Source organism: Abramis brama (assembly GCF_963993115.1).
Source record: "Abramis brama genome assembly, chromosome: 20".
Taxonomy (NCBI): Eukaryota; Metazoa; Chordata; class Actinopteri; order Cypriniformes; family Leuciscidae; genus Abramis; species Abramis brama.
Window position 1 is genome coordinate 29,685,959 of NC_139982.1, and position 15,347 is coordinate 29,701,305.

Genomic DNA, 15,347 nt, shown 5'->3' on the forward strand with positions numbered 1-15,347 from the left:
TCGCTTGTCAAAACCTTGTCTAGAGGTTTAAAACAGTACAAAGGTATCAGAAGAAGCTAATAAGAAGAATTTAATTAATTAATTAATTAATATTTTTACACTGTAAAACAATGATTGCTGTTATTATTTATCATAAATTAAAATTCAACATTAGAATAAGAAATAATGTGTTGTTTCAACTTAAAAAAGTATGCGTTTGTGCTTGACTTAAAATATTAAGTTTAGCTTTAGTTTAGTTTAGTTAAGTTGGATATTTAAGTTATCTCAACAAATTTTAAATTGTTATAACTAATTGCAGCAACATTTTTTACAGTTGGACATTTGTTCAATTTAGCAATATTTTTTTATTCTTCTATTTGCATCCTGAGTTATGATTGGTCTTCTTTTCTTGCATTTATTTAAAGTCCCCTTTATCCCTTAAAACTCATCTTTGATCACCAAAATTACATATTTAAATGTTTTTTTCTTGAAATAAAATTCTTCATGCCGTAACATAGCTTGAATGTAACTCGACACCCTTGCCTCATTTAGTATGCGCGGTTCTATGAATATGCAAATGAGCCCCGCCTCCACTCACTCACTCAGCTCAGAGATCCACTGGTTGACGATCACGCGTTGATCTGATTGGTTACAAGGTAGTTTGTGACGTCAGAAACACCAGCGATTTCTGAGACTGTCTTTGGTTCACTGCAGTTTTAAGGAGAAAATACTCAGCAATGCTGTCGACTTATGAATTTACACATGGTTTGTCTTAAAGCACATTAAAAACACCACATCGACACATAAACAACATTAAAAGCTTAATTTTCACCACAGGGTGGTCGTAAAAGGTTAAAGTCCACCTTTTATGACCACATTTTACACTGTAAAGATGTGTATTTACAGTAAAGCATCTCTGATGCATTATTTTAATACAAAAAAACTAAAGTTCTAAAAGTCCTCAACTTAATTAATGCTCATTACAAAAACAAAAAAAAACTCAGGTATTATAGTGAAAATTCAACAGTTGATTACATAACCTGCGTAACTCTGGCCGGTGTCTCCTTGAATCTAACACTGAATGTGGGTTGTGTCACAAACTCCCTGTAACATGCTGTTTATGGCGCGGAGAGGCGGACAGCAGTGACGTCTATGAAGGGTTTCCACAATAACACCTACTCCTCAGAAGACACTTTCTGTCGCTCTGTCTCTCCCACACGCTCTCCGCCAGCCTGTCGAAATTGCCTATTTCCATGTAAATATGAGGCTTGTGTGTGGTTTAATTGCTATGGAGATGACTTAAGACGGACCGTGTGATTTAAGCAATCAGAACGAAGCATCAGGGAGGAGAAAGAGAGAGGGAAGAAGGAATAATGCTGGATGAAGAGAAGTTGGAGGTGGAGAAGCTTGTGATTAATTAGGAAATTGGGAATAACCTTTTCTTTTTCTCTCTCTCTCTCTCTGTGTGTTTCAGGGGAAGAGGAATAAACCAGGAGTGGAGTCCGTCGGGTCTCCCGATTCAGGAAGAGGAAGAGGAGAGAAAAAAGCCATCAAGTAGGTGCAGGGACTTTCATTTCGTTCATTGGGGCTTTTTTTTTTTTTTTTTAAGATCGTTGTGTTGGAGCGAAGCCTGGCTATTCGAAATCAGCGCTGCGATCACAGGAAAACTTCACTGTTTCTCCATAGACAACAAATACGTGTGTTTTAAACCTATGGAAATCATTCATTTCAGAAGAAGAAGAAAGAGAGGCTCAAAAATGTGTTTAAAATGAACATAGCAACTAAAATGTTGATGTTTTAATCAATGTACTTACTAATGGGACTACCTTAGATGCATAAGTAATGTAAAATAAGATTGCGGGAAAAAATTAACAACATGATAGCCCAGAGAATTTTAATTGAGTTGTTGATTAGAATGATTATAACACATCATTTATCAAAATAATTTTAGGATATCATAAGAGGAAGATAATCTGTGTACAAGAGCATAAATACCATATATATATATATATAAAATGTTGTTTTATTAATATTATTAAAATAATAAATAATATTATTAAAAAATAATAATAAAAAATACCATATCAGCAAAAAAAAAAGATATATTATCAGTAATATATACATATAATCTTGTTTTATTATTATTATTTAAGTAATAATAATTAAAATAGTTACTAAAAGATGCCTCCTGCAATCTTTGACTGTTTTGTATTTCATGTGTCAGCCTCCTGGAAAATTCCCACTGCCTGAAAGTCAAGATTTCCTTTTCATTTCATTCACCATTAAGTTTCCTCAGTCTAGACTGAAGCGCGTCTGAATGAGGGCGCGGGATCTTTGAGCTTCCGTTGTTTTCCTCTTCTCGTGATCACACGTCTCCTTGTTTACGAGGCGGTTATTCTCGGAGAAGTGTGTGCTGTGCTTCGTGACATTGCAGCTGCTGTTTTAGACTAATGACTTCTCTGGATTTAAAGCTTGCAGGTGTTTGTGGAAATCTGAATTTTTTAAGGACTGCACATTGCGTTTTTGTTTTCCTGAAGCTGTTGTTGAAATAATAACTCACCATAAATGACCTTTTCCCCCAATACCAGGTTCACCCGACCCATTTCTCCTGACCTCTCACCTCTGCTATCTCCCAAATGTTTGTCACCACGAATGTTTAATAACGTGTGATGCTTTCCATCTCTCTCTTTCTCTCCCTTACGCTTTTGATCTTTGATAAACTAATGAACTCAGGTGTAATCTTGCTCGTTTGCTTTATGGATGCATTGGGTCTGTTTTTATTTCCCTGTCTGATGATAAAAGCCCTTTATGCACCTCTCAGTTTCTTCCTGTCCTGAAGAAGAGGAGATTCCCGGAGACGGCCTGTGCGCAGATTGCTGGATGAAATGGGTCGCTCATGTTCCACTGACGTGTGTGTGTGTGTGTGTGTGTCTCTTCAGTGATTTAGACAGAGACTTTTGGAATAACAATGACAGCAGTTCAGTGCAGCAGCGCTGGAGCTCATACCCGCCCAAGGAGTTTGTACTAAACATTTCTCCTTATGCCCCTTACGGAGATCCACGCCTCTCACTCAAGTGAGTCTCAGTTCAGGCTGGTAAGAGACACCAAACCCCTGACCCACAACTCATACCTCACCCGAACCCCACCTAACCCTTCCCAGCGCACCCGAGAGTCCGGTCTGTCGTCCAGGTCAAGAGCCGCCCACTTAGACAGGAAAACACCGTCTGACTGACGCATAACCAATTGCTTGTTTTTTTAACATGTATTTTTTATTTGAAATTGATACCACCGAAATTAAATGTTCCAGAAAATGATTTGTTTGGTCGATAAAATGCAAGTTGCGTTTTGTTTTAATATTCAGAACAGAACCAGAAGCAAAACTGAAAGAATGTTTTCTGACCACATTTGTATCATTTGGTCTTTATTTTGTTAATAATCGTTTCCTTTATCCATCAACAGTTTCTCACTGATGCATGTATTTATACGGCTAAAATCTAAAACGCTTTACTAGACAGTTTTGTATCAATATATTAATAAGTATTATATCGATTTTTTTAAATACTATATTATATGGTTTTTATTATGTTTATGTATGTGTGAATATATATATATATATATATATATATATATATATATATATATATATTATTTAATATTATTGTAACTTACAATATAATTTGAATATTATACAGTATATAATAAAAAAATATATATATACAATAAATATAATATAATATATATAAATAATATTCTAAAACGGGTCATCAAACTGTAATATAATTTTTATTAATTATATATAATAATCATATACATTCATTACATTGTGTTACTATATATATATATATATATATATATATATATATATATATATATATATATATATATACATATAGTAATTCACAATGTATTAAGAATATATATAATAAATTAAGTATATTTATATTACAGTTTGGCAAACCATTTTAGAAGTTGCATAAAGCGAACCAAACATAGGCATAAAGCCTATTAAAAAGAAATGTTCTGTTATCACTGGTTGTGTTTCGGTGCAGTGTGTGTCAGACAGTTAGTGGGCTTAGACTAACACAACCCATATTTTACTGTACCGCATCTCACCTGTTACCCAGCATCTCTCCCCGACCCCTGGCAGGGCTGTAATGATGAGGACGCATCCCGTACGCTAACACACTTTCCAAAAGGATATGGCTATAAACTCATAGTATCCTTCATCTGATTGTGATGTGGTCCATAGTATGGGATAGTACAGTACCATTACACCAGACGAAATGACAAGATAAAGACAAAATACGTGGAAGATGAAGTGTGTAATTTCTGCTCCTATAGAGATATGCACAATATATCCAAACCATCTCAGTTATGTGTATCACTGTAAAAGAAAAGTTGCTGCCTTCAATTTTTGAGTACAATCAACTTGGATGTTTAAGTCATTCCAACTTAAATTACATTAATATATGTTTATATAATTTATTTATAACTTTGTCAATTTCTGCCGTTACTGATATTTTTCAACTTATTTTAAGATTCTTTTAGCACTAACCTATAGAGATATAAAGCTTTAAGTATATAATTCATCTTTTAACCGCTTAATATTTGTGACTTTTTTCTATAACACATTTCAAAAAGAATATTTATCATATTTCATTCTGGTAATTTTTAATGTTGCTGTGATATTTAAATTTACTTAATTCATTTGAACTTTTTTAACAAAATAGTTTACTTTTAATATTGGCTATTAATTGGTTATCTTCTATAAAATGAAAATAATTACTGACTTATTGATATCATCCATAAATCTGTTATTTTAGTGTTTTTATATGCTTTTATAGTATTTATTAATATTTTGAATTGGATTTTCTATTTATATTTTCAGATTTAATTTTAATTTAAGTCTTAGTCAATATATATATATATATATTTCGCTTTAATTTATTTAAGTTTTTGTTTTTATTATCTTAAATTAAACTTTTTTAATTTCAGTTAGTTGTCAATGCAAAATTTCAATGTAAAAAAAATTCATTTCATTTTAGTTTTGTTTCAGTTAACAAAAAAAATAGTTTTTTACTAGTTTCGGCACTAAACGGAAGTCCAATCTGTTCTGTGGAGACTCTCATGGCAGAAATTGCACACTTCACGTTTAACCTTGTGATATGAATGAAAGTCATTATGCAGATTTTACTCTTGACTAAGCTTTGCAGGACTGCAGGGACATTATCAATATACTGGACAGTTTGCTACACATAGCAACAGCCTGACATTCAAATCTGTTTTATTTCACCCCAAAAACTGCAAGATTGGACCCTAAATGTCCCTCACTCCCTACAGCCCTGCTTGTCTCTTCTCAGCATATGACCTTTAACCTTTCACCCCCTCCCCTCCCCCTCCTCCCCCCATGGGGTGTTACCATGGAGACGGACAACCCTCCAGCTTCAGCTATCCAGCGAACAGCAACAATAACAGTAAAGAAACAAACAATCAAACCAAAAGGCGCTCTTGAACGGTGTCTAACCCTCATTGCCGTAGGCTCCCGTCGAGGGTTGACCGTTACAGTCTGGTTGTGGTGTGGTAACCCCCGTTTTGCCCCGTGCTTTGACCTTTCTTGGGCTCCTGATTCTTCGCAGCGGTAAACCCTCACCGGCCTAATCCAGACAGGTCTCGCTACAGAAAGATGGTTTAAACATGCTTGTCCATCAAAACCAGCGGCGGTCGTACAGAGGGGTTCAGACTCAGATGGGCCGGCCGGTCTAGACTATGAAAAATGAAATAAACACGTAATCGGCGGTGGCTCGGGTGATTCAGTTCTGCTTTCTCTGTGGACCTGCTGGATTAAAGCGGTGTGGGTGAATGCACTAAAGCTCTGCTGTTTCAGACGCACGCCGCAGATTCAAGCAAAACACCCCTGGAACAGACTCTTTCTCACTTTTCTCACATGTTGTATAGATATTTTAGATGCTTGTATCATAGGATGCAGAATAGATCACTTATTGGCTCTAAATATATACTGTAGAGTATTTGGTTATACTTTATTTTAAGGTGACGGTTACATTGTACATACTCAAATAAGAACTGAGGGTTACACTTTATTTTAAGGTGTCATTGTTACAGTGTAGTTATATATTTAAGTACTGAGTAATATTAATTAACTACATGTACTTACTATAGGGTTAGGGTAGGATTAGGATTTAGTTGAGGGTTAGTTGCATGTAATTATGCATAATTTACTGTTATTACTATGGTAAGTACATGTAACATATGTAACAAGGACACTGTAAAATAAAGTGATACTGGGTTAGGTTTAGGTTTAGGGTTAGTTCCTTGTAATTATGCATAATTTACTGTTATTACTATAGTAAGTACATGTAGTAACTACGTCACCTTAAAATAAAGTCATTTTTTTGAGAGAGATGCTAATGGTCCTGTCCGATTCAATGATCTATGCTAAGCTATGCTAAAAGTGGTACCGCCAGACCCGGAGATCGGCTGAATGGATTCGAAAACGGTAAAACTCAACTGTTTAACTCTGGGGGAGTTGTAAAATGAGCCTATTTCCAAAAAAAGTGGAGTATCCCTTTAAAAAAAAAAAAAAAAAAAAAAAAAAAACATTTAAAAAACTAGCTAAAACTAAAGCGCAGAATCTCTTTAAAACTGAAAACAACTGAAAGACTGGACTTTCATCCCTGCAGCTGTATTTATTTTTTTCATAAGTGGTCAATTGACCATAACATGAGAATAAATATTGTCTTCAGAATTTGAATGACGTGCATCACCGCTAAATATATAAAATATTATTATTGTGATCATCAGTTCGGTCAGTTATTGGCCATAACTTGAAAATAATGATTGTAGTATACAGAATAAATGCATATATATATAATTTTTCTCTCTGAAATCTGATTCCTCACCTGGTTTTGTTTCAGTCTGCGGCGGTCAGCTTTGTCACTGAAAGCTCTTCGCTCTTATCCTGCTGTTTTTGATGTTGTAGTCGTGTTGATGTTGTGTTGTGAGTGTTTGAGTGCGGCAGTGTTCCTTAAATCTCCTGATAACTGCATGATGACTTTCACCAGGTCCACCATTATGAAACACCGATGACAAAAGTAACCCTTTGTCTTTATGAAGTCTGCATCATTTCCGGGTGTCATTAATGCGACGCATGTCAGCGGGAGAGCAGATGTGGTTGTGTGAAGCCTCAGGGTCGTTGTAATGTAAATCCCTTCGTAAGGCTCTGCTGCGCCCCCTATAGGAGGATCTGCACTCGGCACTGCATCTTTAAAAGCCCAGGGTGACTTGTGTTGTGTCTTGTAGCTCGCTGTGAGGTCAAACGCATGTTACACTCTCACGGGATAAATCATTGTTATTTATCCAATCCTGTAACCGTTTCTTCTCTCCCAATGTTTGTCCTTTTCCTCCTTTTTCTCTCTCTCTGGCGGACCCCTCAGTGGGGCGGTGCCCGGGGGCCAGAGAGGGTCCGTGGGGGGTGTATTTGGGGACGGAGGGGGGCCGTCCCGCAGTGACAGCGTGAGGAACATGATGACGGGGGGCATTAAAGCCGGCAGGTGGCAGACGGTGCAAAGCCGCCTGCAGTCAGGAGACTTCAAGAACGGCAAGTGAGTCGAGCCCACTGGAGACAAGTGTGTGTGTGTGTGTGAGAGATGTTTAAGAAAGTTAAAAATGCCTTTTGTGTGGGTCTGCACTTTGCTGAGATTTCAGGCCGCCCTGCTGTCTAATAATAGCAGAATCCGTACGACTGACTCACACACACTTAGACGCACTTAGAAGCGACGATCACTCATTTCAGTCCATTATAAAACACAACACCCGTAATGACTCAAAAGACGGCGTAATTGCTGATATCATGCACCTGATTCAGCCGGCGAATATGAAATGTGAGGGATAATAAATGTAACTGCAGAGCAGAAGGGTCTTGTATGAGCATGAAGGGGGTTATTTTGCGATATTACAGACTGTACGTGATCTGGCTTGTTATATGGCTACTTAACATTAATGCACTGGAAATATTGATTTTTATTGAGTTTAATGTTGACATTGATTCAGAATTTACTCAATGCACTTTCTTATTGCGGTATTAATGTGAATGATTCATCTGTGCATATTATTTCAAGTAAAAACAAAGGCCTTCATAATCTTTCGTATTTCTGTTTCAAATAAACGCTGTTCTTTTGAACATTCTAATCATCAAAGAAGGTATTTTTCACAGTTTCCACAAAAATATGAAGCAGCACGACTGTTTTCAACATTGATAATAATAATGATTTCTGAAGGATCATGTGACACTGAAGACTGGGGTAATGATGCTGAAATTTCAGCTTTGATCACAGATATAAATTATATTTTCACATATATTTACATAGAATTACATAAATTGTAATAAAAGTTCTCAATATTACTGTTTTTTCTCTATTTTAAAAAATATATAAACTTTGCTGCCGTACCATGAGTCCAGCAGGCGTAATGATATGACGCAGCGCCTGAAAATAGTCCCCAGCTTGTAACTTCCAACGTGACCGGGACTAAGTTTGTCTAACCTATTAGACCTGTTTTCAGGTGCTGCGTCATATCATTACGCCTGCTGGACTCATGGTACGGCAGCAAAGTTTCTTAATTATTATGCAGGAATGAGAGTATAGTTCCTAGCCATATCAGCCTAGAAAATCGCAACTTTTCATTTTCCGTCGGTCTTAGTACACGATGTAACTACAGAAGAGTCAAGTTTTAAATAGGAAAAATATCTAAACTCTTTGGTCATTTTTTTGAGAGAGATGCTAATGGTCCTGTCCGATTCAATGATCTATGCTAAGCTATGCTAAAAGTGGTACCGCCAGACCCGGAGTTCGGCTGAATGGATTCGAAAACGGTAAAACTCAACTGTTTAACTCTGGAGGAGTTGTAAAATGAGCCTATTTCCAAAAAAAGTGGAGTATCCCTTTAAAAAAAAAAAAAAAAACCTTTAAAAAACTAGTTAAAACTAAAGCGCAGAATCTCTTTAAAACTGAAAACAACTGAAAGACAGGACTTTCATTCCTGCAGCTGTATTTATTTTTCCATAAGTGGTCAATTTCTTTTTCCCTCTGGTAATGCTCACCGTTCACAATCCAATCAGTTCCAGATGGTGTATTTCACTCCAAACAGCATTACATGTTGATTTCATTGTATTTTTTTTTTAAGAAAAAGAATCTGCAATATGATACATGAAGTTAACAGCCATTATAAATGTTTATCATTAAGTATATTTGACTGCAGAAAGTTCCAGTTTACCAGAATCAAGAAGAATCCATTAAAAATAAAGGTTCTTTACTGGCATCGATGGTTCCATGAAGAATCTTTAACATCCATGGAACATTCCATTCCACAAAAGGTTCTAGTTCTCTGTATTTAGATTATTAAAATGTTCTTCACACTAAGAATTCAAATGGTTCTTTTAAGAATGTTCACCAAAAATGGCTCTTCTATGACATCACTGTGAAAACCTTCTTTTGGAACCTTTAGTTTTACGAGTGTGTTCCAGTGAGCTGTGTAATAGACTGTAATCACAATCAGATGAGAAAATATGATGCGCTCCCATGACAGATTTCCATAATTTGTCTGATGACTTTCTGAGGACCAGATTTTTCAAACTATCGACGCGCAGTTAAAGTTTTATAGCCGTTTCTGTGACATGAGCGACGGCTGGAGGATGTTAAACACGAGTTTTCCGTATTAATCGCCAGCTAGTGAAACCGTGTAGCACAAAATATTAATGCGACCTATAAACGTCCTATAAATGTGCTTAATATTTCAGTGAATCGTAATGTGTATCTGTCAGCAGTGTGAAATGAATCCTGAGAGATGAGGGAATTTCATTACATTGGTAAGAGAAAGTTTAGAGAACCCAAACTGATTCATTTCAGTACAGTCAGTTTTACTTCCATAATCAGTGTATTTCTGAGTAAAATGGTATTCAGTCAGAGAAGTAGGGTAGGACTTCCCATACAGCAATAAATAAATGATCAGATATGTTTTTAAATATATTTTAAAAAATATACAAAAATATATTGCTGATATACATTTTTAAATATATTTACCTCAGATCAGAGATAAGAGACAAGTTTTAGTTATTTCATCATATTATTTGAATATATTTGATAGATTATAGATTATATATATTTATTTATATTATATATATTTATTATATATTTTAATAATAATTATATTATATATATATATATATATACACACACATTATAAAATATATTATGTTATGGTAAATATACTGTATTTATTATTAAATATATTTTAATATTATTTATATTAACAAAATATTATTTTATTAAATACTGTATTTTATATATTTATATCGTCTATGTGGCATTTACTAAAAATGTATTTAATGACTGGAAATGTATTTTCCTGCCCAGTGAAATACATTTTGTTATAAATTTTGGTATTTAAAGGTTTACAAGAAATATATTTTCATATTTGAAAATCATATTTCATTTAGCTGTGCTGTATATTTCGTCAAATATTTTAGGGCCATTCTTTGGTATATTGTGAAACTAAATACATTGTTATATATTGTTAAAAAAAAGGAAAAAGAATTATGATTAGAAATATATTTTCTTGCCCCTGAAGTACATTTTGTAATATAGTTTAGCATTAAAGAAATATATTTTCATATTTTAAAAACATATTTTTACTAAGCTGTGCTGTTTACATCATATAAAGCATATTATTTGAAAGATATCATGGCAAAAATGCCTTATGGGTTATTTTATCCATCATGAATTGACTGGATTGTTCAAAGCGTGTCTAAAATAATATTTCAGAGACTTACCACCAATGACGTAAGACCAGGAAACATGTGCTGCACAAGTTTGGTGAACAAGAAACACCAGGGGAATGAGCAGATGAAGAAATGAATAAGGAACCAAACCTCACAAAAGATCTCTAAAACACAACCTCACCAAAACAAACCCAGAGCTGCTACAACACTACTGAATCTGTGCCGCTTGAGTGTAGACGTTCACACCGCGAGTGTTGCGCACACACACACACAGCGGCTCAATTTAAGTTTTCTTCACACCCTTAGCTAACACCTCCTCTCCTCCAGCACCTCACATATTCTCTCTCCGTCTCACATCTCTCTTCTCTCACTCCATCCATACCACCAGTCCTCGTTCTTCTCTCGTTCTCTCTCTCTCTCTCTCTCAACACGCCCTCCGTTTTTCTCCGTCAGTAATTGGATTCTATTTTCAGGCCGCTATATGTGTCTGTCTCTTGTGTTGTGTCTCACGTCCTCTTTTTTCCCCGTCTCTCTCTTTCTTGTCCTCATCTTGTTCTCCACTACGGCTTGTTTTGCTCCCTGGTGTTTGTCCTGCAACTACCTGATGCCCTTTACCAGCTTAACCAGTCGAGCCGGTGCCAGTTCAGCCTTATGCCAGCTCAACATGAAATCAAATTTGACTCGCTTTACATTATTAATACATGCTCCTGGTCCTGCAGTGCAGGGTGAAGGAGAAAAACAGTAATATTAGATAATGAATAAGAAGATAATGTCATTGTTTTAGGCTACTGTCGTAGTTAATGCAGTAATTTAATGCCGGTGAATGTGATAAAGGTTACAGCAATAATAAATTAGGATTGATTTGGAGCGGAACCAATGGGATGCTCTAAATGATGAACTTGACCTTCATTCTTCACATCCAGGTCAAAATGACTCAATAATGGGAGTATGCTTCCTTCAAGCCATGTGATTTTATTTCTTACTTTTGCTTTTTGAAATCTGACGAACCATTTGAAATGACAAGATTCTTTAAAGTTTTTGAACATGCTAGTTCAGGTTTAGGTTTGACTGTTTCTATAATTTCCATCTTGTTTTCTACATTTTAAAACAAAAGCATTACTGTAAACAGTTTTGAACAGTTTTGTCCATGTGTACCACCCACCCTGCCACACCTGCAGTGTATTCAGATCAGGGCTTGACATTATGACATGAAATAATAAACTAAGTGCAATGTATTGTTGTCACTAATATAAATTTTTCGATACATATCGATACTGAAATATCTGAAACACTTCCAATACTCATTTTCCACAGAATAGATGCAGGATACCAGCTGCTCTCTCTCTCTCTCTCTCTCTCTCTCTCTCTCTCTCTGAAAGCGAGTGACTCTCTCCCGCCTTAATTTGCTCCGGATGAATATTGTTGCTGTTAAAGGGCTTGGATTTCAGCGTGGGATTGTTCATAATTTGACTCATTCCCGCAGATTTTGTGATCACACCCAAAGTGCGGCACATAAAGCCACATCTAAGGACTAAATTTTGTTCTTTTTCGCTGCTTATTGTGCTTAAACAGTCAAATACACACAAAATAATGTCAAAATGGGAGATTTTCATGTAAACACAGTCATGTTTTAAGTGAACATAAACAGTTGAGAAAGAAAACGCATGTGTAACAGTATAATGGATCCGTGCGTCAGGTCTTAAAGTGACAGTAGCCTAATAAACCTGCTGCAAAATGATGAGATAATATTAAAAATATCTATAAGGCAGTTTTTCCTCCATGGTATCGATGTCAAAATTGTGGCCAGTGAAAATGCTGAGTGGCTAATAACTTTGGAAAACCACTTGCTACTCTGTCAATCCCTGATTCTTATATTGCATCATGGTCATCTGACACCTTAATCAATAGCAATACGAGCCTCTTTACCAGTGAGAGGTACTACTACTACCATTGATTTTCATTTTGATTCTACCTTTCAAATTGGTGGCATGTAAAATCTAAATCTTGGCAGAAACAAATGATTGTTTACAATAAGTTGTACTTTAGTTTGTATTCCTTTGTGTCCTGTTAAAGCATAATAGCTGTAAACTGTGCAAGAATATGCTCGTTTAGTCAGTTTATACGGTCACAGGTTTGTGCATCAATTTCACACCTAACGTGCATCTTTGGCTCTTCATTATGATGCAGAACCATTTAAAAGGTCTCCTGTGGTTGCTGGGAAATGAACAATTCTCGAATGAGTCTCTTTTTGCAACTAAAATCACTTGCGTGTCACAATTTATTTGAAGGCAGTATCTCCTCATTACATATCCTGACAGAAAAATATGTCATATTACAGAAGTAAAATGCAATGTGAATGCCCTTTCATGCTGACTTCAGTATTAAGATGGTTTCCCTCCACTGGAGCAAGGTTGTTTTATTTCCCAAATCACTCTGAAACGTTATATTTAATGACTTTTTTCAAATATTCATTGACAGACAGTATCTTCAGGGGCACATCAGCTTGACGCTTGTCACTTATCTACCCTTAAAAGGTGCATATTAGTATCTTAGAATAGTAAAATGTACTCTTGAGGTATTACTTTGAACCTTTTAGGGCTAAATAAGATTCAAAGATGTCCCTTTAAGGCAGGGGTGTCCAAACCTGCTTCTGGAGGGCCAAGTCTCCACATCTTGAACTGGCCTGAAAGTTTCTAGTATGCCTAATATGCTTTAATTAGTTGGTTCATGTGTGTTTAATTGAGTCTGAAGCTGAACTCAGCAGGACAGTGGTGGCCCTCCAGGGGAAGTTTCCCTGCTTTAAGGCTAATACCCCAGTGACAAGCTGTTGTACCCTAAAGGAAAATTCAGCTGGGATTAGACAAGCTGAAATGAGGATGAATAGCCAGAAAATGCAGGAATCATGAGTGCAGTTCAGGTGAAACTCACTGGAAAGTTTCAGAGGTGAATTTGACACAGTTTTTAGATTAAAGTGAAACAGGGCTAATGATAGAAACAAAGGGATGTAATTGCTGAGGGAGGGGAGGAGAGGACTAAAGAATGACGGATGATCTAGCGTAGTTGGTTGGCTGTTGAAGAAACACAGGGGGCCGTGGTGTTACTTAAAACGAGTGTCGCAAGAAACGATGGGCAAACTTAAGAGAAGAAAGGTGAGGAGAGGCATGTGCGAGGAGTAGACCGAGATGGGAGGCTCTCAACAGACCAAAAAACAGTCTCCCGCAAGAACCGGCGGCAGCCGACTGACGCCACACACGCCGCGACACACACACGCGCATGGCCGTTCAGGGCAGACCCGACACACTCCGCGATCCAGTCAGGCACGCACAGCACGCAAGCAGGCCGCGCAAACACACACACACTCTCGCCGCTCGTCGTTCGCTCAGGGAAGTCTCGCTCGGGCCGGAAACGGACACACAGACCAGGGCGGCTGCGGTCTCTTCTGCTACCTGTGTTACAGTGGCTACTGTCTCTGTCTGATGCTTCTCTCCTTCTTTCTCCTTCTCCTCCTATCCCCACCTACATCTCGCACTCCTCCTCCTCCTCCTTCCTCTCCTCTACCCCCTTCTCCATCTGACGACACTATCTTTTCATTGTCCTTTCCCTCTCTGGCCATTCCTTTCTGCCCCCATCCTTCCCTAAACCTCTCGTCCTCTTTCATGTCTCCATTCTCACCTCTTCAATCCCTAACCGACTCCCTGACTCTCCTTCACCCGGATTCGGAACTTATTCCCTTCAACTTCTCGTCTCCTCTGTCTTCATGCCCCTCTGCGTCCTCTGATCCTCCTTCGACTTCTTACAAATCCTCTTCGGGTTCTCCTCCTCAACCCCGCCCTTTTGTTCTTGTCCCGCCTTCTCTCCTCCTTCTTCCTCGCCCCTCCCTCTGTCGCTCCCTCTCTTCCTCGTCTCGCTCCTTGCCCTCCCTCTTGCTCTGCCCGCACAGTTTGTCCGACCACACCCTCTCCTCCACCGAGACCTTGGACCAAATCCCATCGATGGGGGCGATACCTCGGCCTCGCACCTTGTTACGTCAGCAGAGCCTCCAGCAACCCTTGATCCAGGCTCCGGCCCCGAATTTGATCAACAGGCCTCCTAACTCCCAGAGTTTGGGTCAGCTGCATACCCAGCCGGGTTTAGGAGGGGGCGGTGGCGCGGGGCCTGGAGGAGGGACCGGGACCGGCTCGAGGACCTCCAGGGGCGGCCCGGCTGGAGCATCCCGCTATAAGTCAGGCGGTGCCTCTCATGGGAACCCTGGCAGCGTGGATCACATGATGGGTCAGATAACGAAACGAGGCCTGGACGTTAAATCCTTCCTGTAAGTCACTTCCTGTGTGGGTCTGTCCTGTGCATGCCTTTTTTCCTGTATTTTCATGCATCAGTCTTGTCTAAGTAATTACAAAACAAAATTGTTTAAGGTTCACCCAAAAATGAAAATCATTCGCTCACCCTCATGTTGTTCCAAACCCGGATGACTTTCTTTCTTCAGGATAGACAGAGAAACAAGCCTGCCGCCATCTTTAGAAGATTGTCTTTGAACTCTGTATATTTCTATGGCATCGCTGTCGAAGAGTAATTCGCT

General features: G+C 37.8%; 1 protein-coding gene across 4 annotated transcripts in view; it reads left to right on the top strand.

Moving 5' to 3' along the window:
* syt7a (synaptotagmin VIIa) overlaps window positions 1-15,347 on the top strand; it is a 126,095-nt gene that overhangs the window by 73,272 nt on the left and 37,476 nt on the right. For 2 of the 4 annotated variants that reach the window (XM_084095762.1, XM_084095763.1), the window contains exon 1: window positions 13,821-15,083. In XM_084095762.1, the coding sequence (XP_083951888.1) occupies window positions 13,954-15,083 (1,130 nt within the window). In that variant the 5' untranslated portion in view covers window positions 13,821-13,953. Of the gene's footprint in view, window positions 1-1,453; window positions 1,534-2,918; window positions 3,054-7,430; window positions 7,599-13,820; window positions 15,084-15,347 lie in introns of those variants that run through there. The other 2 variants (XM_084095764.1, XM_084095765.1) reach the window with 2 other exon arrangements.